The 27281-nt window shown below is 42.9% G+C and overlaps 1 protein-coding gene across 1 annotated transcript in view; it reads left to right on the forward strand.

Annotated features, from left to right (window-relative positions):
- The first annotated feature begins 3017 nt into the window (after positions 1–3017).
- RHEB (Ras homolog, mTORC1 binding) overlaps positions 3018–27281 on the forward strand; it is a 30909-nt gene continuing 6645 nt past the window's right edge. The window contains exons 1-4 of the mRNA XM_033165165.1: positions 3018–3325; positions 20486–20557; positions 21432–21499; positions 24247–24329. Of these exons, the coding sequence (XP_033021056.1) occupies positions 3274–3325; positions 20486–20557; positions 21432–21499; positions 24247–24329 (275 nt within the window). The 5' untranslated portion in view covers positions 3018–3273. The remainder of the gene's footprint in view (positions 3326–20485; positions 20558–21431; positions 21500–24246; positions 24330–27281) is intronic.

Consider the following 27281-nt stretch of genomic DNA (forward strand, 5'->3'; position numbering starts at 1 on the left):
CTGCTTCAGAATGTGTGCTTTAAACAGGTTAAGCATTAAAATTAAATACGTAAGTGAAATACGTGTAGGAAACAAAAACTGGGAGCAATTATTAGTAAATGCTATTGAATAAGAAAACTCTACATCCCATGTTGGCCAAAGCATCTTTAAATTAAATACTGTAACACTTTATAAGCTGAGAGAAACATTGTATAGTATACTCTTTCTTCAAGTGTGAATCCTTATGCAGCCAAAATGGCACAAGGCACTAGGGAAGTATCAGAAAGCTAGGGAGAACTCAAAGGTTTGCAGAAATAGAAAAACAGGAAGGGTTATAAAACCGTATTATCTGAGAGTGGGGAATGGCTAGAACACAAAATAATATTTTATTTGTAGAACTACTTTTTGTTAGTGTTATCAAAGCTACTAACATGAGTTTGGCCAAACTGCGGGAGGCAGTGAAGGATAGGCGTGCCTGGCGTGCTCTGGTCCATGGGGTCACGAAGAGTCGGACACAACTGAACGACTGAACAACAACAACAACTTTTTGTTAAAAAAAATGGCAAAGCAATTTACAAAGGAAATCAACGAACAAAATTAATAGATGGGCAGGGTACAAGTAATAAATTATTTATCGTCATCGTCACCAGAGCTTTTTCTCTAGGAAAAGAGGTGCCAGAGCTCACCATGAACACCACCCTTGTTCTCTTATAATGGCAATGGCAGCCACCTGAGAGGTGCTGGAACTGAATTCCAGTGCGTTACGGCTGAAATAAAAGCCCTGATTTTTTTTTATTACAGTATATGGAACAGAAAATATCAAAATCCATGAAATGGGATTCCCCTCACTCAACATGCACATAAATTCCACTCCTACTGAAACATCTGTAAAACTACCAGCATACATTCACCCATATATGCAAGCATGCTCTCAACAATTACTTGTCCCAACAATCTCCAGAGTACATATACAAAGACTCTACTATAACACTGTCAGCCTTCTTGGGTAACTCTTATTCAATCCTTTCTATGGGAAACCCAAACTTCGCTGCAGCATCTGAGATAAGCCTAATCCTCACTACCCAGAGGGAGAAGTTTTTTAAAAAATATTCATTGCATTTATAACCCAGTGGTTCTCAAAACTTTTTTCTGTAGGCTATACTTTCAAAATAAACATTTGCTCATGTACTGATTTTTTAAATTGATAAATACATCAGAAAACAAAAAAGAACTCACAACAATGTTCTACAAATAAAAAAATATTTTGATAATACAGGGTGTAACCATTTTGCTTGGGAGTTCCATTCCTGGTCCTCGGGTGTGTTAGGAAAGCGTGCATAAGCCAGTTACTCTCTCCTGACGCATACAAAATGGTTTCTGCCTGTATGCTATACTATACTGCACTGAAATGTTTAAATGTTTCCTTGATGGTCCTTGAATTTTCCTGTCACACTGCACCACCACGCCCTTACAAGAACCACTGCTCTTAACCACTACACCACACTGGCCCCCATAAAAGTTACTCTATACACTACCACGCCCTTACAAGAACCACTGCTCTTAACCACTACACCACACTGGCCCCCATAAAAGTTACTCTATGCTAGTTACACATATGCTTGGGAGAAGCAAGTGAGTTGGGGAATAGGAGATAGGAAGCACACCTAACACCATGTTGTCAACCAGCACACACACACACACCAAAAATCCCAGGAACCTGCATGCTTTGGAATCTATAATGTAGGTTTTGGGCAGAAACCTGTAACGCCTCTTCACCCAGTCCTTCACAAAGAACAGAATTTTAACCATGTAAGTTGTAATACAGTGACTCTAAGGTGCATATAATTTCTGTGTGAGTGCATACAATATTAGCATTATTAGTCACTGATAAAAGCAGCCAGTGTGGCGCAGTATAGTTGTAGCAGACTTGACCCATGGCTGAAATCGCTGCACTTGAACGTGAACCTTGACCAAATCACAACCCTTTTAAAACCATTCAAGGAATCAAACGCAATCAGTGTAAATATCGTACACTCGTGATTCAGGTACAGTACACACAAATCCCTGGCAGCGTGTTCGGGCGGCAGACGGGATAGTAAGATAAGTGAATGCATTTTTAAAATAATAATTTTTATTTATACCCCGCCCTTCCCGGTTTAAAAACCGAGCTCAGGGCGGTTAACAGCAAATATAAAACATTGATTAAAATACGACTTAAAAACAGCATAAAATACAACATAAAATGCAGCATCAATATCAATAAAATTCAAAAATCAAAGCTTTCCCAGTGCATATGGAGGGAGCTCAATCTGTCCCGTGCGCTGATTTGGGGGCCAAAGCGTGCGCAACCATTGCACTAGAACTGCACGTTCTTCGGCAGATAAAACAGAAACCACAGGCGGCTTCTTGCCAGCTACCCGCTAAGAGGACATTTTGACAATGGGCCCAGCACGCCCGCACGTACTCAAGCACGCACGCACGCGCTGCTCTTTCCCTCACGCAAGGCCGATCCGCTATCTCCTGCCAATCACCGGAGAGACAACCCCCGTGACTCTACCCTCCCACACCTTCCATTCGGATTTGGCCAATAGCAGCGAGTCATCAGCGGGCCCAATCAGCAGCCCCGTTCGCGCGCAAAGCCTCCGCCACCCCGCCCACCAACAACAAAAAAATAGCCGATACAGTACTGTATATCCAACCAACGCCTGCTCCTCTTGAGGAGGTGAAAAGGAGTGGGCGGGGCCGGGAGAGCGAGCTAGAGCCAAACAACCAGGCGGGGCAACCCCCTTGAGGGAAGGATGACGCAGCGAAATTTCCAGCGCGAGCGGGCTGGGCTCGGCCGTTTGCCCGCCTGCCAGTCCAACGGTGAACCGCTCCCTCCCACGTGACGCAAGCGCGCACGGCGGCGGCCGTACGTGGGCGAGCGAATGCCGAGGTGACGATGTGCGCACGCGCGAGCGGGGAGGGGGGTAAAGGGGGGAGGAAGCGGAGGAGGAGACGGCCGAGGACGGCGGTTGTCACGTGAGTGAAGCGGGCGCCGTCGCATCGCCGTGCCTCTCAGTTAGTCAGCGAGTCCCGCGCGGTCCGTCTCTCCCCCTCACCCCTCCCTCCGTCGTCTTGCATGCCGCGCGGTGCCGCCCCCTGCCGCCTCTACCTGTCTCCAGCCGGTCCCGCCTAAGGCCTCGGCCGCCCGCCTCCGCCTCCTCGTCAGGAGCAGCGCCTCCCGTTCTCGCTCTCGTCCCGCCCGCCCGTGGCCGGAGCCCTTGATGTGGTTCGGGGCCCGGCGGGGAAAAGATGCCGCCGTCCAAGTCCCGTAAGATCGCCATCCTGGGCTACAGGAGCGTCGGTGAGTCACTCCCTGAGGCGGGTGGAGGGTGCGGGAAGCGGGCTCTCAGGGGCTCCCCCATACCGAGGCTGCCGGCGGGGCGCTTCTCTCAACGGCGCCCGCCAAGCCCCCCACGCGGAAACGCCCGGCCTCCGCCTTCCGCCCTCGGCCCAAGTTGAGGCGCCGCAGGCGGACGTGCGCGCCGTTCCCGCCTCGTGGCTTGGCGGCCGAAAGGGGGCAGCCGGCCTTCGAAGCCGGTCGCAGGTGAGGACGACGACGACGACGACCCGCCTTGGGCCTGTCAGCCGTTTTCCGGGCGGGCTGGTGCCCTGCCTGCTTTCCTTGCTGGTGGGGGTGGGAAGCGTGTGGCGGTGGCCTCGCTCGCGTGTCTGTGTGCATTTCCCCGTAACTTAGCCTCGCCGGGCTCCCCAAGGACTGCCGAGCCACGCAGTGCACCCGGGACAGATGCCTCACAACTCCCGGGGCCGTTTTCTCAGGAGAGGCTCCGAGCGGTCCTTTTGCATTTCCCGCGTCTGCAGAGGCGACTTGTTAATCTTCCGCGGTCTGGCTCGCGGGGAACACAGTTCCCGCTCCAGGCTGACGCGAAATCTTTTTAACACCCCCCCCCCTTTCCTCGTGCAAAGCGTTGTTACGGGTAATGATGGTTTCCGGGGCAGCTCCCAGATTTCCACTCCCATCCACTGCGCCTGGCACCGCATACCCAAGATCGCGCTTTCGCAATAATGATTTTGTAGCTGCCGCTACAGTGAGTGACAATCTCTTCTTGCCGCTCCACATATTTGGTCTTTGAGAGCATTCGCTTCCGGTGACCCACCGCGTTAAGAAAATTGGGCTCTTGTGGTTTTTTCCTCCACCCCTCCCCAAAGTTGGAAACTGGTATCGAGTTGGTTGAAATGAGGTGGTGAAAATAATTTGCACATTCGGTTCTGCAAATTATCCTGGTCTGAAGATGACAGTGGCAAAAGCGTTAGTGCAAGTTTTGTTGAGTTTTGTTTCCAATTTGAGTTTTGTTTCCTCAAACTACATTGCTATGTGGGTCAGTAATTATGGATTTGTTGCATGTTAACAATGTGTTGGATACTGTACAGGAAGAGAAGTGATGCATTACTGAAACCATTCACCAATTTTCTTGGTCTAATCCCATGAGGAAGAACTATGGCTTTGTCTCCTCTCTTGGACATACTTTATAGACCAGCTTCTGCACCAAAGGTCTTTCATAGGGAGTAAAACTCATTCAAGCAGAATTACCCAGAATGCTGGTAGTGGTTTGAAACTAATCACAGGAGCAGTTTCTACCTATAAAATATATTAACTTCAGTTCGCTGTTTGTAAATCATTTTACCTTTTTGCTTAAAGTAGTTTAGATTAGGGGGTCTCAAGATTTGCCAAATTAAGTCTCCCTAAATCATTGGCCAAGTCTTTCAAAACGTAAGATTAGAAAGTAATTATTGTGGAGTAATTGACAATAAAGTTATAATTTAGGACATGTAGTGGAGGTGAAGGGAATGTCTCTGAAAGAAGCCTCCTCCCTTTCCTAGCAGCTGCCTCCTTAAGGAGGCCCAAATCAACTTCAGGGATTAGGCAAACTTCTTTTATTCTGCTTGCTCAAACATTTAGCAGCTTGTCTGGTTTCTGACTGTTTCCTCCAGGTGTGATGATGGGACAGGTAAACATAGTAAAGGGTGTGACTGTATGTGTGTGTTTTTCATTGGCTACTGTACAGCAAGTGTTAGAGCATATTAAATAGTATGTATTTGATTGTATTAGAAAGCTCAATGGACACCTGGTATTTGTCAGATAAATGGGGTCACATTCAAAATACATTTGAGGGCAAAGAGCATGTGACTACTTCTACGGCTGTCAAAGCTGCATTTGGGACTCATCACATTATCTTTTATGGTGCACACGTACAAAACGAAGTGTTAATTACATGGGCACTTGAACACAGGTGTTTGCACCTGTGTATCATTGTACAAATAACATTTGTCAGGAAGCTCTGATTGGCTACAGCTTCCCATTGAGTGCACATTTGACAGCAAACCTGGGTTTGCCACCTTGTCATACACACACAAAAACTTGAGTGTTTAGTAAAGGTCTTCTGTTACATGAATAAGTCAGTCATGCTGTTTGCTACCCAGCTGCTTGCTTGAAACATGTAGCAAGTCCTTTGGGATGCCCCTCTTTCCATCTACTTGCTACTTACCAATCTAAACAGCACTATCGTAAGTGCCTGTCCCAGTCATTGAAAGCTGGAATCTAACTCTGTTTTAACACTGTGCTCTCTGCTTTCGCTCCTCTGCCCCAAAGGTCCATGGACCTTTAAATGCTGAAATGATGGCATTCTTTAGATGTTTTGTTCTGTTGTAAACAAAATTGATGTTAGAAAGCAAGGTGGGTGGAAGAAGGGCTTCAAAGCCCAGCTATATAAACAAACTGGGCAGCAGCATCCACAATATAAACCAGTTGAGTATTAATTCATAGTGTGTAAAGTAAATTATTTCCAACACAAGGTGGGAGGAGTCCAAAGTTGAAGAGCTGTTCATGTTCACTTTCACAGTACACTTTCTGGGTGTTTAATCTTTATTTAAGTTTATTGTATAATGTAGATAAGAGAAATGCATGTTCTTATATTCCAGCTTCATTTCTTGTAATGACTGCCATAATGTTTGGAAATGTGATGCTGAAACATACTTTGGTTTATAGGGCCTTTTGTTGTTATAGGAGAGCTTGAATGAAGTAGTGGTTAGAGCAGGGGTAGTCAACCTTTATATAACTACCGCCCACTAATACATCTTTCTTGATGGTAAAATTTCCTTACTGCCCACCAGTGCTTGATGGAAGGAGGATTCAGCTTGTGCCATAGAACCCCCTACTGCCCACCTAGAATCCTGAAACACCCACTAATGGGCGTTAGAGACCAGGTTGACAACCCCTGGGTTAGAGTATTAAAGTACTGTAGGACCAAGGTTCAAATCCCCACTCCATCATGAAGCTCACTGGGTAACCTTGGGCCAGTCAGTACCTCTCTTCCTAACCTACCTCAGTGGTGTTGTGGGGATTAAATGAGGAGGAGGAGAACCGTGTACCCTTGAGCTCCTTGGGAGAAAAGGGTGGGTATAAATCAAATAAGTGTGAAAATTATTTAAGGAAAAATATACTGAGGTCATGTTTTCATATCTACTCATTGAAGCAGGCATTTTTACTGAGGTTCAGTGAAGCAAGCACACTTTCGGCCCTGGCAGAAAGTATAGTAGATTTAGCTAAAATCAGACCTTTGTTTTGAAGTGGGATCTTTAAAATGATAAGTTCAATCCAGAACCTTAACTCCTTGTTAAAATAGTTTGCAAGTACAACCTTATAAAGTTATCATCTGCTGAAGGATGGTTGTCGAGTTAGTGTCGTGGAATTGTTGCCATAGCAATTCCTTTTCCCTCCCCTCTCTACCTTTATTGGGAATGAAGAGGAAATCAAGGCAATGCAATAGAAGAAAGCAGATGTAACATTGACATGCTTGTCCAGTACTGTAAAATTAACAGTGACTTTTGGTTTCAGAATCCTTCAAATACTTTCTCAGTGTGAAAAAGGCATACCTCAAGGCTTTCTTCATGCCTGGATCAAGTTCCAGTTGTTGTAATTCCATTTCTTTCCCTGGCACAAAGATTATAGAGAGGCCTGAATAGAAGAACAAAAATGTAGCTTGTTCATACAGTGTGACCAAGGAAACAATCAGCATCAGTCTGTAATCAAATGCAAGAATTTGCCCTACATGTGTGGACTTTACAGGCTGGTATGGCAAAGATAATTCAGGTGTAAGGTAGCCTCTTTATATAAGGCTCAAGCTAGCAAGGGTATAAGACAAAGAAAGTACCTGATGAACAAAGTAATTAGATTAGGAAAGTAAATGTAGACTTTCTAATTCATTAAATCTTTTGGATTGCCTGAAAATAGCAATCCTACAATATTTGTTTGCTTACTGATCTGAAAATGGCCCACAGAACTCTCTGAAGGAGGCCTACTCATGTTGAAACCTTTGCACACATACAGTGAAGTACACAGGACAGAGTTTGACCATTGGCCATCCAGCTCAGTACACTGACTGACAGTGGCTTTACAGCATCTCAGACAGGAAGATCCTTCTATAAAAGCGGGTAAGATGAGCTGAGGCTCTTCTGGCATTCAGAGTTTCATTTGGGGAGAGGCAGGTGCAGAATGGCACTATGGAAGATCCATATCTTCAGACCACCTTGAATTCCTAAGCCTTATAAACACCGATATACAAGCGGCAGCCATTTTAGATGCATCCAATTGACATGTGAGCACAATCGCATGGGTCCTTTTGGACCCGGAAGAGGGCGGAACGTGCTTATACACACTCCACCAACACACACGGGGGCCAAGAACAGAACCCCCATGCAAAATGGTCACCATCTGTACCTTAAGGTATTAGTGCTAGGGTTTTGGTTGTTGTTGTTTTTTGTTTGTTTTTAAAAAAGACTGGTTTATGCTAGTGTAGTGTTGCATTCTATGCCTTTAGTGTGAGTTTCTTTTCTTAGTTATTTTAGTTATGGATGCTTAAATATTAGGCACATTTTCAATCATGGATGGGGGAATGATCACAATGCACAAGGACAATCTGCAGTTAAAAGTTGCCAAATATTTAATCACATCACTGAAACAGCTGCTGAAATGCAGTTTTACACAATACTTTGGTCATGGTCTTCTTCACTATTTGCTGAATCCATTTGCTGAATCTTGCTCTTAAGCAAGATAGCTGCTCCTGAGTAGTAGTCTGAAATGCCAGCTTTAATTAAAAGCTTCATTTTATTCCTGCCTGTCTAGTGGCAAATCTTACTGCAATGCACTTGTTAATGGTAGCAGTAAACTCTAGAGGCAGCATGTTTGACTGTAGGAAGGGTTGTTTAAGGACACTGTGCTAGAATTAACTCCTGAGTTGCCTGGTTTGCATTTCTCAGCTTCTTTCCTCAGTCTCACTCTCAACAATACTTAAATCAGTCAAGCTGCTAACATATTTACATAGGATACCTTGTTCAGTCACCAACTCCTTTTAACACTTCCTGTATTTATATAAATATCAGTTTCCTAAATGCAATGCATAGTCTACAAATATAGACACTGATGTAATTGAATCTTAGGTCTCTGTGCTGTGGAAGCCTCAAATATTTTTGGCTTGTACTATGAAGCTATTTGACACCGTCAAATGGAACTTAGCTCTGACCTTCCAGTTTTGTGTATTTGAATAATGTGCACTTTCTAAGGCTGATTTGCAATAACTTACTTTGCATACCTTTGCAGTAAATCACGACAAAATTGATTTCTTTTTCAGAGCTACCTTAAGCATTGGAAGTCAATATCTTCAGCTTCTTTGCATGATAAAATTCATCTTTTCCATAATATAACTGCATGTATGTGAATGCTTGGCCTTAGCTGATGAATATATAGTACCTTGCCTGAAATGCTATTTGCTGCATTTCCCATGTGAGGTAAACACTGCTGTTATTTAGATTATAAATCAAGTGATGCAACTTCGAACTTAAAATTCTGTTAGTATTCAAAATGAGCAAAGAGGCTCCCAGTTTAGAGCTCCCAGTTTAGAGCCTGTTTTCAGTGCTTGCTCTTGCTTTGGGGACCACAGGGCTATTGATGTGCTTGCATTGATAACTCCTGCCAAAGGAAAGCATGCCTAATTTTTCCAGACACTGCTGGTCCTACAGGGATATGGTGAAAGGGTCCCCCCCCCCATTTACTTCAGTTTCTGTCCTCATCTGTGCCTCAAAGGGCTTGGATTAAGTAACTGTTTAAGGTGGTGCAGGTGGGAGGACACACTAAAAATAAAATGTCTGAGATAGATAGCTGAATTATATTGAAATTAGACACATACACACCTGCCCACTTAACTTTGTGTGTCAAATGCAGGATCAGCACTTCTCAGTACAGTCATACCTCGGGTTGCGTTCACTGCAGGTTGCATTTGCCACGAGTTACTTCCAGGTTTCGGCACATGCGTAGAAGCACAAAATTGCGTTTGGCGAATCACACCGCGCACAGATGTGGCACTTCAGGTTGTGCTCTTTTCATGTTGCGAACGGGCCTTCAGAACGGATTCTGTTCTCAACCAGAGGTACCACTGTATTCAGTCTGAGACTGTTGATCTCAAGGATGAGGGTGTCTCACAGTTTGGGGCAGATACTGAACATTTTGCTACCTCTTTATTATAACATGGTGCTCGGATGATATTGTACTGTTTGATGCATTGATCTTAAAGGCTGTGGATGGGAGAGAAAGCTATCTTAGAGGTGTGCTAGGCCTACTTTGAGAAACCCTCTGGGATCACAAATATTGGCTTTCTTGCTAGCCATCCATTACTTTTAATGAAGAGCTGGAGTCATTCAGTATATGGAAGGCCACAGGTTCCATGCCCCTTCCATAGAAGAAGTATGCGGGCTATCAGGGGCAGTCTTCAGATTGTCACTAATGTAACTTGGGGGTTGTGCCATGGTCTTTCACAGGGCAGTCGAACTTCTCATACCAAGGGGGCCACAAGAGTACTTCAACACAGAATCCATGGGCAACACACTTTATTAAATTTCCACACTGTAAATTAAAGTGTTTGCAGTAGATGTATTATTATTTAATAGGCACAATTAAGATAAATCTATCAATTGTGTATTTAATTAAATATTTTATTTAATTAGTAAACACATTTTAACACACAAACAGATGTATGTGCTTATGTTAATAACTCATGACACTAAAAATATCCTTTTAAGGCTTTATGTTGTTTTTTCTTTAACATTGCCAAGGGCTGCCAAAAAAGCCATCATGCGCCACATCCAGGCCACGGGTTGAACCACCCTGGTCTACCATATTGCTTACTCCCAACTTTGCAACTTCCCACTTCAGATTTCCAGCTATCTTTCACTGCAGCCTCAAGAGTTTGTTTGCAGTTTTCTTTGCTGGGAAAGTGAACTGTTGTGTTTACAGGTTCATCCATACGTGAACTTAATGTGAATGTGAAGCAGCATGTGCCTTTTTGTGTGTATGTGCTCTCAATATGACATTTCCCCCTATCCAACTGCTGCCTGCAGTTTTTCAACAATAAACGCAGATTTGGGGAAAATCTGAAAAGGGGAATTAAATGCAGTATAAAACCACTTGTTACTCTGCTGTGAATACACTGAAGTGAATTGTGTGAGCAGTTCTGGTGACATTTCTGTCACCACACCCCCTTCTTCCATTTTGCTTCCATCAGCTGATAGGGTATGTTCCCCCTTTTTAAAACCAAATCAGCTGTTTTTCACAGAAGAGATCTTGCACAAAACAACTGTATTAAAAACAAAAAAGAATCCCTTGCAGATTCAGGAGGCAGAGAAGGGGATGGTAGCCTTTCATGAGAGTGACTCCAAATCATTACCTGACTTTGAGTACATACATTTAAAAATTATTTAGATAATGCAGCCTGGATAGTTCATTTGGTTAGAGTGTGGTGCTGATAATGCCAAGGTTGCAGGATCGATTACCATATGGGACAACTTCATATTCCTGCATTGCAGGAGGTCGACTTCCAACTCTACATTTCTATGCATCTAAGATCAATTACCGTATTTCTCGCTCCATAAGACACACTTTTTTCCTCCTAAAAAGTAAGGGGAAATATCCGTGCGAATGGTGGTCCCTGGAGTCAAATTGCCCAGGGGCCAAAAGCAGATCATGCTTTTTTATTTTTACAAAGAAAAGGGGGTGTTGAAAGGACCCCGCTCAGCAGCTGATCAGCAAGAGATTGGGAGAGAGATAAGAGTCCCTGGCTCCCTTTCAGCCCCGCCCCCTTGCCCAGGCTTCCATTGTTGAATGTGCTGCCGCAGGAGGTTGTTTGTTTCCCCAGAGACATGTGACTGGCTGATTAGATTATCTGTCTGGAAACTGTAGAAACGGCTCCCTTTCCTTAAGAAGCTGCAGAAATGTGAGTTGAACCCCATAAAAACAGGGCTTTTCCTCTTTGCTTTTCCCCCTTTGCAAAAGAAGCTTTGCTTTTCCCGCTTTTCCAAAAAAAGCTGCAGAAATCTGAGCTGATCCTCAAAAAACAGGGCTTTTCCCTTTGCAAAAAAGCTGCAAAACTTTGAGCTGATCTTCCAAAAAGGGCTCTCCCCTTTGCAAAAAAGCTGCAAAACTTTGAGCTGATCCTCAAAAATACAGGGCTTTTAGAGGAGGAAAACCAGGGGGGGAATCTTGTTTCCTCCTCTAAAAACGAGGTGTGCCCTATGGTCCAGTGCGCCCTATGGAGTGAAAAATACGGTAGCTTTTGTTCCAGCATATGGTCTGGTCCTAATTTACTTTGTATGATAGCCCATCAAATTATTGTCACATGAATTTGGGACATTAGGTCTTCTCTGCCACTAGTCATCAGAGAGTAGTTCCAAACTGTTGAAATGTAAGAATCAAGCCTTTCTGAAATTTGATTATAAGTGTCAACACTAGATTATAATACAGTGGTACCTCTGGTTGGGAACTTAATTCGTTCCAGAGGTCCGTTCTTAACCTGAAACTGTTCTTAACCTGAGGTACCACTTTAGCTAATGGGGCCTCCCGCTGCCGCCACGCCACCAGAGCACAAGTTCTCATCCTGAAGCAAAGTTCTTAACCTGAGGTACTACTTCCGGGTAATTGGAGTCTGTAACCTGAAGCGTTTGTAACCCAAAGCGTTTGTAACTCAAGGTACCATTGTATGCAAATGAAGTTATTAAGAGACATTCATCAATCCAGTTAAGGATTGCAAGCAATAATTATTTTGGGTTTACACTTACACAGGCTTCGCTGCTCTATAGGAAATCAAGCACTTTGCCCAGACCAGTAGACCCCATTGAACTCTGCCTGTGAATATTCAGTAAACCCTGCTTGCACCTTAGTAAACTGTTCTCTAAGACTATGAGGACTAGAAACTTCTTACATAGAAAAGGAGGGGTACATTCTGAATTCTAACTTGTGGCCAGTATTCTAGACATTCCTCGCTGCCCATTTTACTGTACTGCCACTTCCCTTTTGAGTTGCATGCGAGGAACATGAAAAATATAGCTCATGTTAGCAGTCTGATGAGACCAGTGTACTTCCTTCTTAATCTTGTAGTGGATTTTAACTGACAGAAGGAGGTTTGCTGGAAGCAAAACTGTCTTAGGGTATAAATCTTGATGGAGATATGGATAATCTTGTTATGTTGTCCAGTGTGGTGGCTCTTCAAACTGAAGAGCAGTTATTTTGGAAACAAGAATAGAGAAGTTGTGGGGGTGGGATTATACTTCATAAGAAATTGTTTGGCCCATGAGGGGGGAAGGGTTAAATTTGAAAGGTAGGTTTAACATAATAGTTTCTCATGAGATTGAATGATAGCATTAAGACTAGAAGTGGCAAAAGCAAAACTAAGATTAAAGTATTCAGTGCTTTTTTTCAATATTTCCATTTTATATGGTGTGTAATGACTTAGCAGTGGACCCATACCTTGTCATTTTTCTAGGGCAGCAGTAGGGAACCCCCAGTCCCTAGGCCTAATTCAGTCAGGCAGTAGTACTAATGAGGTCTGTGAGGCTGTTTTCTCAAAATCCACACCCATCTGCCCCATGTCCCATATGACATCAGGTGTGGGGCAGGTAAAGATATGACTGAAAAGCAGCAGTTGGGAGTTTATAAGGTGTGCTCCTGATTGCTCCCTGGCAGTGAGCCCCACTGGGATATTTGCTTTTGGTAATTCCCTAGTGCAGCCAATGAGGCTTGCTCTCTATACCAGTCAGCCGAAGGCAGTTATCATGAGCCCCTTTGAAGGCACAGTGTTGGTACCAGTCAGTTGATCAGCACTGAAAGCAAGCCCCTTTGAAGTTGTCACTGCCTATCATCATCATATGTCGCCCATGTGACTGGGTTGCCCCAGCCAGTCTGGGCGACCCACAACAAAATCTTAAAATCACAGTAAAACATCAACCATAAAAACTTCCCTGTACAGGGTTGCCTTCAGATGTCTTCTAAAAGAAATATACTGTAGTTATTCATCTGTGACATCTGATGGAAGGGTGTTCCACAGGGCAGGTGCCACTATCAAGAAGGCCCTCTGAGCTGGACCTCAGTGTCTGGACTGGATGATGGGAGTGGAGACGCTTCTTCAGGTATACAAAATCAAGACTGTTTAGAGCTTTAAAGGTCAGTACCAACACTTTGAATTGTGCCTGGAAACGTACTGGGAGCCAATGTCGATCCTTTCGGACTGGAGTTAGGTCGCGGTGGCCACTCCCAGTCACCAGTCTAGCTGCCGCATTCTGGATTAATTGTAGTTTTTGAGTCACCTTGAAAGGTAGCCCCACATAGAGTGCATTGCAGTAGTCTAAGCAGGAGATAACCAGAGTATGTAGCACTCTGGCAAGACAGTGCACAGGCAGGTAGGGTCTCAGCTGTCGTACGAGGTATTGCTGGACGCAGAATTAATAATGTGAGGTAAGTGATAGGTGTGCAGCCCCTTCCCTACCTGCTGGAGTTGACCTGTGGAGGAGGTAAGGATTTGGCCCACTGACCAGATTGGGTCTTCCACCCTGGTCTTTGGCAAGCAGCAAAGTAGCAAACTTGCTTCTCTTGTCACAGCTTCCTCTATTACCATACCATTGAAGGTGCCTGTCCCACCACTTTAAATCTATTGAGCACAGTTGGGATAGCTCTGTGCTATTTTTGGCTTCTGCAAATTTAATGATAATAATAATAATATTTATTTAAGCTGCATTAACAAGAAATGGGATGCTACAGAATCTTAGCATTTTAAAGGCGCTTAAGGTGAATTTCTGAAATTCAGTTCTGTGTACTTATTAATCCAAGAGTTATTTATAATTTATGGAGAAGGGAGATAATGGGAAAAGGCAGTTCACTGAGAACCTAGACAATTATAGACCACTAAGCACAACATCAGAATAGTTAGCACTTTGAAGTAGATTTCAAAACAAACCACTGAAGTTTAGAAATATCGCATCTGGAACTTCTATCAGTGCATGGGAATGCGAGAGAGCGCAGGAGGAGGACGGTGCCAGAATTTCCTCCTTCATGGCTAAGCTGCTTGCTGCAAGTGGGAAGGATGGTCTTGAGGAGAAAGCAGAGCCATGTTAAATTTGGCCCTCAGGGAAGTGTAAAAAAGAAGAACACCCGCAGGGCACCTTCTCTCTCTCCCCCTCCTTGTCTGCCACAGCCACAATATACAGAAAGACACTTCAAATCGAGGCAGTATTGAGTCTATCAAAAAATAATAATCTTTTTAGGTTTATGTTGTTTATACATAGTGCATATGCTATCCATACCTCTGAAAATGATCTAAGCATGCTCTGTTGACGCTTTCTGTTGAATCCTACCTTGAAGCCTTAGTTTTTGTAACTTCAAAACTCTTTTCAAGTCCACCAGTAGCTGAATCAGAATAGAGACTTGAATACATGTTTTATAGCAGGGGTGGCCAACTCCCAAGTGACTGCGATCTACTCACAGAGTTAAAAACTGGCAGTGATCTACCCCATTTTGGGGGGGGTTCGGGTCAAAGTTGTTGAGTTTTATTCAGGGACGAGGTAAAATGTTGGGCTTTTTTTAGGGGAGCCACAGTTGTTCAGCTTCTTTGGGGGGGGGAGCCAATGATCTACCAGTGATCTACTGCAGACGTCCAGTGATCTACTGGTAGATCACGATCTACCTGTTGGACATGCCTGTTTTATAGGAAGGGGTATAAGTACTTCTGCTTACAACTCTCAAAAGATTAAGGACAAAAATATGGACTTGTTTGCTTGCCTGTTTGCTTGCTTGCTTCCACCAGTTTTTAACAACAAGAACAGTTTTGGGTGTTGTTTTTATATATATATTTTCTTGGTTTACAAAAGTATGTGCATAGCCTCTTTTTTCAGGTTGTGTTTTCTACAGATTGATTACATTTGTTGGGAGACATTAGTGTTGTAGGCAGTATAAGGTTGGGGGGGAAGGGAGAGTCAGGATGGGGTGGTAAAACTTATATTCTTTTACTTAGTGTATGTGTGGGGTTTTGTGTCATTTATGTCAACATCACTTGGGAGGTTCTCTTTCTATTCACTTGTTATACTTCCTTGATAGTGAGAGAGGTTGAAAGGGGGCGGGGCATGGTTGGTGGTTTTAGTTGGCTGCAGTGAGGTTTGTTGGGGGGGGGATTATTGGGTGAAGCTAGCCATATTGATTCGTATGCTGTCAGTGGATTCTTGAACAACAACAAAAAAAGTGTTGAAAATAACTTGGCCAGTTACTTTAACCCTCCTGGACTCCCCTAAATATTATAAAGGGTGAGTCACTGAAAGTGTTAGCACCTGAGATATGAAAGCTAGGAGCTAAATAGCACCGTAAACCTGGTTATGGGCGCTTTTTTATAACGATACAGAGCTGGAAATGAATGAATTGCAGCTAAAATATTATGTTCATTTTTCACATGGTCTAGTCCTTCCCCTGCCCACCCCTCTAATATTCTTAAGAGGGTCTCTTCTCCAGTTTTCAGAGAGTAGCTGGAAGTGGGGAGGCAGAAAAATGTCCCCCTTTCCTTCCGCTCTGCAGTTTTAATCTGAAATCTTAGGCACAGTACTGCACCCAGAGCTCAGAAACTGCTCACACTAATAAGATTCCCTGTCAAAAATGCGCCTAGAACGGTGGGAGTTTCAAACATTGGTTGCTGAATATGGATTTAAAGCAACTTTGAGGGTTGTTGCAGTTTTGATTCACAGATGGCAGCCTAACATGAAGAAGACAAGCCACGCCAACAATCTTGGTACAGGCAGACATTTTAGACTTGCACATAACAGTGTTCTTTCCCTCTTCCCACTCAAACTTGAAAGTAGTCAGGAGCTATTGTGCTTTATTCTGTCTGACTGCAATTTTGCAATATATTCCAGTGCCATTTGGCCAGCCCTGAACTATAGCCAAGCATGCTGCTTGCTGCCCACACTTGGTTGGCAAGGAGCCCGGAAGCTTGAACGTTGCGTAACTGGCAACTTCTTAAATGATGAACATTTTTTCATGTTAATTCAGTCTGCTTGCTGCTGAGTAGGTAATTGAACTTGTGTTGTCACATATTATAATTCATTATTCCCATCTCTGCTCTAGTGGGTTTTTTTTTTAAGAGCTTCACACTTTTTACCAATATGATTGGCAGAATGTTTTGGTCTTGTATTTTTGCTGTCCCTGTATCATCCATAGAATGCCGCCCCCGACCTTGTGGATTTCTGCTGGTTTGCTTTCAAATGTGCCCTTACTATGTACTACAGTGCCTGTGAATGAAAAATTGGATTCAGTTCAAATGGGGGAAAGCAACATTTGAAAACATTTTATAATTAGACCAGCAAGAATTTTGCTGTGCCCATCAAATGGAATATTTATGCCAAGCTGATACGTGAAATCAGTTTACAAGGTTTTCTGCATTTCTGTAGACATCTTGAAGTAATAGTCAGAACATAGGAATCTCTCTTATACTAAGTCAGGTCTTTATAGCTCAGTGTTTTCTGTTTTGTCCACGGCTATACAGGATTTCAGGGGACTTTCCCAGACGTGCCTGGAGATGCCAGGGATTGAACCTGGGGCCTATTGAATGTAAGGCAGATGTTTAACCCCACTGAGCTATAGCCCTTCTTTTGCAACAGAAACTCATATCTACAATTACCAGACTGGTAGGAAAGCAAGCATGTTCCCTCTAACATGTGGCAGCCCTTAAGATACTTGAAGATGGCTATCATATCTCCTCTCAGTCTCCTCTTTTCCAGGCTAAACATACCCAGCTCCTTCAAGCGCTGCTTGTAAGGCTTAGTTTCCAGACCCTTAATCAACTTGGTTGCCCTCCTCTGCACACATTCCAGCTTGTCAACATCCTTCTTAAATTGTGGTGCCCAGACTTGGCCACAGTATTTCAGGTCTGACCAAGGCAGAATAGAGTGGTACTATTACTTCCCTTGACCTGGACATTATACTTCTGTTGATATAGCCTAGAATAGCATTAGTGTGTGTTTTTTTGTTTGTTTGTTTGTTTGTTTGTTTGTTTTTGCTTCTGCATCACACTGTTGATTCAGGTTAAGCTTGTGATCCACCAAGACCCCTAGATCCTTTTCACACGTACTGCTAGTAAGGCAGGTGTCCCCTACCCTGTATTTGTGCGTCTGGGTCTTCCTGCCATGTGAGAAGTTGTTGGTTTCATTTTTAATTCAGATGACCTGTTTACCTAGCTAGGAATGCTTACGAAATGCAATTACAATGTGGTGTGTAGTTTTAAAAAATACAAGCCTAGGCCCCAAAGTATCCACCATACCTTGTGATCTTTGCTTTAGGATTATGTTGCCTGCCATTGGCAAACACATCAGACAGGTGCTAGCAACTACTTCATGTAGACAGGGGTCACTGCAGTGCAGAAAAAGGCACAGCTCAAAAAGAAAGTTTTCCCAAGGACTTGAAGAGATGGCAGGCTTCGTATGTTTTGCCTAGCACTGGCTCCCCAGTGCTTCACGTCACAGTATCTTAAAATCCATAATTAACAGGGGGGCACAGCATAAAGGAAATCCTTTGGGGTGGTTTGGGGAACCTTTATCGCCCATTGGGCCCAGATCTTTAACCCATAGCGATAGAGGGAGATTGGAACCAAGTGCATTCAATCCTGCTTTTGTCAGGTTTTTTTTACTTGTGGGGCAAGCGGCATAGTTTGGGGGAAATGGTCTTGTGAGCCAAATAGGGCGACCTGGTGGGTCAGTTTTGTGCTGTGGGGCAGAGATTTCCTATCCCTACTTTCGGTGTGAAGAAACCGACAGTTTAGAGTAGGCATAATACCTGGTTATGACAGGTCACATGTTCAGAAGACCAGCATAGGTCCTGAGTGCCGTTCGATTTCAGAGTAGTTACAAGAAGGATATCAAGCTGTTTCTCAGTGAGAGTTGTAGTCAAGTATGAAGCATTAGCTTTACTTAAGGTTATTGCCAGCTCCTCTTTGCAAGAATGTGATATTTCTGAGCTAGTTGTTATAGTGTAATTGAACTATTGAACACCACAAGCTGGACAATTGCTATAATAAACAGGAACAGAATTTGTTACAGAGGTGTTCTTTCCCACCTTCATTGCGAGGTAAGGCAGGCCAAAAAATCACCCTTTGTGATGTTTCTTCATGAATTTGGATGCCACCATCCATGTTATGTGAGCTTCTTCTGAATATGTGGGAATTCAGACTTTAATGGGAAGAAGCAGACCTGAATTAGTTCCGTTCTGGGATCCAAGTAGCATTGGGCACAGTAGTCAGCTCATGAAGGAGGCTATGTATGGGTAAAGCTCTTTAATCAACTCCAGGCTTCTAATTCAATATATTTATTAAACATTGCAATACAATAGAGTAAGATATATCAGAAACTGCATAAAAGGAAAATAGTAATTTTCCAACTAATCCTTCCTCTAATGCAGTCTCTCCATCCCTCCTAATCCCTTTTCCTTTTCTTTTGCATCTTCTAGGTTATAAGCCTGAGGACAGAGACTGGCTCATCATTGGCATTTGTAAGCCACTCTAGAAGCCTTTTTTCAGCCAAAGAGTGGGATAAAAATGCATTAAATAAATAAATAGATTAGTTCAATGACTTATAAAAAAACATTAGCATCCTTGTTACATGCAGGCAGATTCACAGGATCTGCTGAAGCCAAAGTAAACAGTCAGGAGAGTCCCCTCAAGCAGTGGAGACAGACATGCCCAGACCAGCCTATTAAGTATGTTTTGTGCCAGGAAGGGCACAGAGGTGGGTGTACTGGCACAGAGGCTGATTCCCTCCCAGATGGGTATACATGCGACCCTTTTCTGTGTGCCCACTCCATGGGAGGTCTGGAGAGTGACAACACTAGAACAGGCCTTTTCGTTGGTGGCTGGTGGAATGATCTCCACTTGGAGGCATGCCTGGTAACATCTTTCCCTCTTTTTTTTTTTTTTTTAGGTGTTCGGCAAAGCCTTTCATTTTTATCCAGGCTTTTGGTCCTTAGTTTGAAATGTTCCACATATTTTGTTGCCCCCTTGTTACAATCGGTTTGTTTTGGGTCACTTTTGTGAGGAACGTGACTAATAAATATAATGTAGTACTTTCCATTCATGGGAATGCGGGGAGGGAAAGTGTCTACTGGGAAGGTTCGGAGTGGGGTTGGGTTAGAAACATCCTTGTTTACAATACCTGTGTATGCCACAGGCTTTGCCCTCGTGGAAGATGTCAGGGTGGTGGGTTTTTGTGTGTGTGTGTTTGGTGGGTTCCCCCCCCCCCAAAACATAATATTCCTAAAGAGACAAGAGGGTTGGAACATTGACTTTTGTCGCAGTTGGGGGGGGGGGAAATGTATGATCACCTTATGTGCAAATCATTCTGGTTTCATGTGGAACAATGAGAGTATCTATTTTAAATTATTATAATGGTAATAAGTGGTACGTGGAAATAAGATGGCTGCCTGGCACAACCATATGTTCACCATATGAAATGTATTCTTTTTTAGATAGATTGACATCTTCAGAACTCAGTGTTGAAAGTTTGAAAGATGCTTGGAGCAGTGTTTCAGTATTTAATAAGCTGTGGTTATACTTTCACCCCTATACATATTTCCCATAGCACTTGTGAAAACCTGCATTGGATATGTGTGAGGCAGGGCTGTTAATTCTAATTCCTGTTGATATTTTTGCTGCTTTACAGCAGAAGTGACAGCATGACCAAATGGGATGGCAGTAACCTACTCTCTAGGGTGTGCAAAAGATGCTCACTTCCTTGGGTTTTAGGGTAATGGAAGTGTTTGTAGCAGCTGCAAATAATGGGTATGACTAACAAGCCAAGCCATAATGTGAAGATCCTAGCAGAGGAAAATGTGAAGAACAGTTTGTGATATTGCATGATGTGCTACAGTTCAAAGGGAGAAAAAGTCGTCATCAATCAATTTTCAATCCAATTAAAACACAGATACGGCATAGCAGAAGGGAGTCAGACACTGTTGTCTCTCACGCGCACAGTGATCAGGATAACCTAAACAGCTCTTTTTTATAAAAAAAAAAAAAAGTGCAAAACTTCTGTGTTTGGTGACAGAATGTCATTAACCGCATCTGCAGCACTATTAGCTTTTGCCTTGTTTTCTTCACAGGGAAATCATCGTTGACGATTCAGTTTGTGGAAGGCCAGTTCGTTGATTCATATGATCCTACCATAGAGAACAGTAAGTAACTAAACTATTTCTCTGAACATGCAAGGAGAGCTGATTTGCCTTAATCCATTTCGCCCACACATGCACTTTTCCTCCAAAGAGCTTGAAGCAGTTTATGCTTCATTGATTTATTATTTAATCTGAAGTTAGATGTCTAATGGATGCAGAACTTAATAAAGTGCAGTTTTCTATAGAGAAGCTAGGGTGTAAACCAGTCGATCTTTTTAAATTTTTGCACATACTATGGCTTGTGTTTAGAAATCACATATGCAGAGAGGGAATAGAAGCAACACTTTTCTGCAGCCTTTTGGGAAATGAGACGTATGAGCTTGAAATTATGTTGGATCTAAGGTTAATATAACTGCTAGCCTTTAAGGCTACTCTTTCTAGTTCAGCTCTGCAGAAATATATGCAGTGCTTTTTCAGGATGTACTCAAGAGTACGCAGTACTAGCACGTTGTTGTTGTTGTTTGTTAAAAAGTTTGACACTCACTGTAACAACGTCATGGTGAGTACCAACACCTATTATTCTAGGGAAAAAGCACTGAATATATGTGTATGAAATAAGTTTCACAGCCTTAATCTAAGACTGGAGGTCATGGTGTATTTCACTCAAACCATGGTCTATAAGTCAAGGTTTGTTTTTGACTTACAAATCATGATTTGTGTTTGGGTGAAACCGACCACAGCCTCTGGTTCAGACATAATGGTAAGCCATAGATCACATTCTTTTTAATCCACTAAGAATAGTTAACTGTGATGTGCAAATTTGGCCAATGAAACTCAGGTTATTTTTAGTCTACTAAAGAGTAAAATGGCCAGTTTGAACTGAAGTGATAGAATTTTCCTGTGAAGCACTGAACTGCCCTTTTTCTCATTTGTCCAGCATTCACAAAGCTGATTACAGTAAATGGGCAGGAATATCATCTTCAAGTAGTTGACACAGCTGGCCAAGTAAGTGATGTTTGTTTCCCTGATAGTATTTCCAGTGTTGATATCCTAAAATTGGTACAGTGGCTTAAAAGACTTAGGAGAAAAGGCTATGGCCCTTTTAATTATTTTCAAGTAGAAATTAGACGTGATTCATCCTATAGTGTCTGGTTACAGATTGTATGAAGTCTTCGAAGAAGCAGATCATAAGTATGTTTTCATAACCAACTCAGTTACTCTTGCTTAAAGTACAGAAAGATCATAGCTGCAATTAATCTAAAATTGTCATATGAATTTGCAATTTATAGAGGTAATGCAAGTGAAGGGGAGAAATATGTGGTTATTGATTTGGGTTTAATCTCAAGTGTGATATCCTTCTTGCACAAAGTATTTCTCACAATCCTTCATGACATAAGTAGGGTTGCCATACGTTCTCTTTTTCCAGGACATGTCCTTCTTTTCAGGGGTAAAATTTCTGTGCTGGCGGATTTTTTGAATTTGCCAAAATGTCCTGGTTTTTTTTCTTTGTTACCAAGGACCTTCTCCAAACCCCTCTCTTCTTTTTTTCTCTCCTTTTCATCCCATCCCATCCCTTGCTTCCTCTCTTTCTCCTCTTTCTACATAAAAAGCTGTTTTGCTTTATTGCTTTTCCTGGGCTTTTTAATTATTTTGTATGCCTTACCACCACCACCACCACAACAACAACAACATAAGAGGGAGGTGTGTGTGTGTGTGTGTGTGTGTGTGTGTCACCCCCCCCATTTTGCCACGTCCCTCTAGTGTCGCTCCAGCGCATGCCTCACCCATGGCATGCTCCAGTGCTCACCCGCTCCCACACCCCCTTCTCCCTGCCCTAGGCAAATGTGCCCTCTTTTTTGCTCTTCAAAATATGGCAACCCTAGACATAAGGCTAGTAAGAGGAAGGAAACTACTAAACCTCAAAAGAAGCAAAGCACAAACTTTCTTTCCCTGCAGGGAAAGCTATTTTGTAGCCATGAGCTTTGGGCTTATTACTGTGCATAAATAGCCTGCTGTGAGTATTCAAAATGTAGCATATGTCTATGTGCATGGGACCTGCTGAGAGTTGAACAAGAACATCTCCTTTTGCTCAAATATGATGGTATAGCACATTTGCAAAATGCCACTGCATAACCGAAGGTACAATAATTTCTTGATATCTTCCAGTCTGGCAGTAATTGACCTTGAGCAGGATTAGGCTCTTCCCCAACCATCGTCCCAACTCTAGCCTCGGAAACCAAGGGCATCTAGATGTTTCTCTATTTTTAAAGCCACAGGAAAAACTCATGGAAGCCATATCAAGACCAATCAAGAGGGTAACAAATGGCTGCAGAGATGGTTTCCAGGCTATCTTCCCGATCCAAAGCAAAATACTTCCCCTGCATAGACTTCAGCCTTCCAAAGGGATAGTTCACTTGTAGCATATTTATATTTTCAATGTGCAAGGTTCATCGCGGCACCCCATAAAATGAAGTAAAGATGAGCAGGATCATAGAATAATAGAATTGTATAGTTGGAAAGAGCCCCAAGGGTCATCTAGTCCAACCCCCTGCAATGCAGGAATCCTGCCCACAGCCGCCCCAAACCACCAACCTTCTGGTTAGCAGCAAGACGCGCTGACCCATTGTGCCACTGGGGGCTCATGTATTAATGGTGAAATGCACCCAACGCTAAATATGTGAAATGACAAATCCACAACATACTCATCAAAATAATAAAACTACATAAGTTGTTTATTTTATCAATTTCATCATTTTAACATAATCAAGTTCATGGGAGGAAAATTCCCATTTCCCCTCTTCCCTATCAGCCTCTCTGGACCTTGTCTCACATTGTGCAGGAGGAATTCTTGACCCTCCAGGCAGACACTTGTGGGAGCATAGGTGGTTCGAGGAGGGAGAAGTGAATGGGAAACTTTCCCTCTGCGAACATCCTAAAGTCACAGGAAAGATGAGGGAAATTGTGTTTACTTTTGTACTTAGAATTGTATTTTAGTTAGTAAAATAAAAATCTTTAAACAGAACCTTGTTTTGAATATGTCTGCTTGCATTGTCATTAAGAAAGTTACTTCTTTCAAGCAAGCCAATGCCAGTGGAGTATAAAGTCAAAGTTACCTTAAATTCTGAAGGAGCAATGAGAGATTGATCTAGTGCTCACATCTGTGGAAGCTAAAATGGAATTTGATCAGTGCTTTGTTGATAACCTACTGTTTGCATTACTTCATAGTTGAAAGATCATTTGGCATCTTAGACAGTATTGAGCAACAGTATTGAGCATGTTCTAAGTTATTTAAGTAGATGTCCAATTTCCCAACAGATTTAATACTGATAGGTTTAAATGTCAAAATTGTCTGTCTTGACACACGTGTGTCAAAGTTGATGGACAGCTTCCCATAGGACTGTTTAGTAATTGCAAGTTACCATTTCTCACATTCAGTGATGTTCTTGTAAATGCATAGCGAGTGCATGAGTGCATCATGCCCGTGAAATGTCAGCCTTCCTGTTTGGTGCCTTCCATTTTCAGTGGTGGCACTGCTCCTGTAGACCTTTGTAGAGGAATTGTAATCCTTCAGCTATGCAAAGAATTCACTAGAATGTAAGACAGCAGTGAAAGGAAGTCAGTACATGTACGTTCATGCACAGCATTTTAACAATGCAAGGATTAAATGCGCTTAATCCTAACTCAGTTCTTCAAGCTTACTAATGAGCTTGTGTGGCAGCAAAACATTAACGTGCAGCTTTATCTTCCAACAGGATGAATATTCAATATTTCCTCAGACGTACTCCATAGACATTAATGGATACATTCTTGTTTACTCAGTCACATCAATAAAAAGGTAAGTCATGCCTCCCAATTCCTGCTATCAAGGCAGTTTCTTAATTTTTGAGCTGTTTCAGACTTTGGCTGCTTTAGTCTCCCAAAACAAAACAACACCACAAACTGGCTAGTAAGTATAAAACCAAATTTACTGGAATAATAGCTAGAATAGAAATAGGCTAATAACCATTCAAACAACAAACATACTAAGGTGCCATGGGCAAGACAAGACCTGGAAATACTGGAAAGATGGAATGGATAAATGTACAACTCTACCTTAACAAATTACATGTATAGTAAACGTTATGCAGACTGGATTAATGAACCGTTCAACAAGTAGCACAAGTCCAAACACGGAACGGCAACTCAGTGCCGCCACAATGGTGCTTTCGTCTCCCTACTTTGATTGAAAATGTGGTGCAAACGCATCCAAAAAATATGTTGCAGGACATGGGTTGAGTGCCATAAAAACATGAGTTTTTATTATTATTATTATTATTAGCTTTCAAAGTAGTATTGGCTCTCATTGACATTCTGGGAGCCATAAAGTGCAAGCTAAATTGAGTACTATAAAAGGGCAGCATCCATTTGCTCTTCATGAAGCAAAATTGTAAGACCTAGAAGAAAAAAACAGAATAGTATTTCAGGCAGTTGTGAAGCCAGCTAACAAATGACACATTCCACTGATGCTCTCTCATAAACAGCATAAAATTGTCAAGTAGGTGTTGTGCTCAGAAATATACATTGACTATTGAATATGTATAAAAATTACTCAAAAATCTATTTTGCCATATAATAGTTTTATTTTACTTACTTTCTTAGACAATTAATTTTGTTCTCAAGTGTGCATCAGTGGTACCTGCCAGTATTGTTTTGCTGCCTTCTCTGCAAATGCACACCAGTATGCTCGCTGTATAGGTACCCAAAGTTGTGGTAACCAAGCTGTAACCTACTCTGACCTACTAATTTGCATGTGTCAAGCGTTCTGGTATCATAGGAACAGATCCATTGAAATTGATGGGCAAAACTAACTTGAGCTGATAGATTTCAATGGATGAACCCTGAATAGAACTTCGTGTTCATCTGTTGAAACGAATATTGCAAAGCCTTAGAATTGAACTTGGTGAGGTCTGAGAATTTGTCCCTAGGCTGAATCTTCCACTCATTTGATATTAGCCCTTCTGCCTTCCTGAAAGAGAAACCTTGGCACCATTTCAAGGCCATTAGTGCTTGATAACCTAAAGCCTATTACTGTGGGTAAAGGATTGCTAATGGGGATATAGAGCCTTTCACGTTGAGTTCGCTCACTTACGATGTTGCTTTGTGGCATAACCAGCCTTCAGCTGCCTGATAGCCTGTGAAAAATGAGAGTGCAACCTTGATCCATTTGCAGTATGCTCTGAGGACTCAGACGACCAGGTCTCCTTATTGGGGCAGTGTATGTGGACACTCTGTACAGGATAGCAGAAGGCAAGAGTTTATTGGACTGTGTAACCTTGGCTCTTGAAGTCAGTATTTGAGGCATTCTTTTGCTTTGGAAATTTCCATTCTTTGAGCTCCGCTTTCTGTGATGGGCTCAATTATCACTTTCTCATATGTGTGTGTTCTTGGCCGCAGGGTGGATAGCAATTCATTTGCTTTTCTTTCTTTCTTTTAATAGAGAATTTTAAAATAGGTTTCTTGTTAAGCCTGTTTGCCATCTTAATAAAAAATGTTGATGTTTTAATTTAAGTTTCCAAATTAATATTCTGTAAACCTTGTGGTACTGTCCTCTCGCACAGACTTAAGGGTAGGTGATTTCTAACTTCCTTTTGAGAGTAGCAGACTGAAGAAAATATTGTTAGGAGACAACAGCTGTTGGTGACTCGCCATAATGAATAGGAGGAGGGTCGTGGTGACCACATGCTATGCCAAGCCATGTGGTTAGTTTTAACCGTAACACTTCACCTCCTCCCTTAGTTCAGCTGCTAAAGAAGTCCCAGGTCAGCTGGCTTGGAGTTGTCTCTGAACAAAGTCCTTGTGGTGTACTTCTCTCCAAACAAACCGCAATGCGAAGCCTGACTTCCCAGTCATGGTTTGTCTAGAGGAAAGCAAACCACAAGTGCTGATACAGACACAATGCAAAGCCAGCCACTCTGTGGTTTGCTTCCCTGCTCAATTAAGGGAGAAGCGAAGTGAGATCTATGTGCACAAGCACACACACGTTTTGCTTAAAATGAGCCCCACAGCTTGCTTTAGTGTCACTTGGTGACTGCGGCCTCTGTGAACTTCATACCCATTATGGTGAGCCTCCAAGGGCGTGGTCATGTGTCTCAGCATTGTTGTGATCTCTTGCCCTTTAAGAATATTTTATTCACCGGTCTGCTGTTCTACACCTTAAGCCAGGGATTGGCAAGGTTTACCTTGCCTGGGCCGGTTCACTCCAGCAGAGATCCCTCCGTGGGTTGGATTGCACATGCGCACGTGCACACGCAATTTCCAGCGTCTGGGCACAGACGTGATTTAGGGCGTCTGCACAGATGCGATTTATGATATCTGCACATGCGCAGACATGACTTACAGCGCCACGGAAGCAAGACACTGCACTGGTTATTGCAGCGGGGGGGGACTCACCGAGCAAGCAGCTCGCTTCAGGGGCGGCTCGTGGGCCGATTAAACGACCCCCGTGGGCCGCTTGTGGCCCATGGGCCTTAGGTTGCCTACCCCCCTGCCTTAAGCTATCAGACATAAATTGGACTTGTGTTCTGCTCCCACATGGTAGGGCCATAAGCTACACACAAGGGAAGAGCACTTGGGCCTTGAGCTGCTCCCTAACTTGCCCATTACCCAGTTGCCAGCTCATCACTATGCACTGCATTCCAGGAGCCTAAAGTAGATTGGGAAGGCACTGTGTTGCATCTGTATTCTGTGCAGGATATTTGCTAACTTTCACTTCCAGCTGTGGCCCCATTGTGCTGTATTGAAAGCTGTT

Source organism: Lacerta agilis, chromosome 12 (assembly GCF_009819535.1).
Source record: "Lacerta agilis isolate rLacAgi1 chromosome 12, rLacAgi1.pri, whole genome shotgun sequence".
In the NCBI taxonomy this organism is placed as follows: Eukaryota; Metazoa; Chordata; class Lepidosauria; order Squamata; family Lacertidae; genus Lacerta; species Lacerta agilis.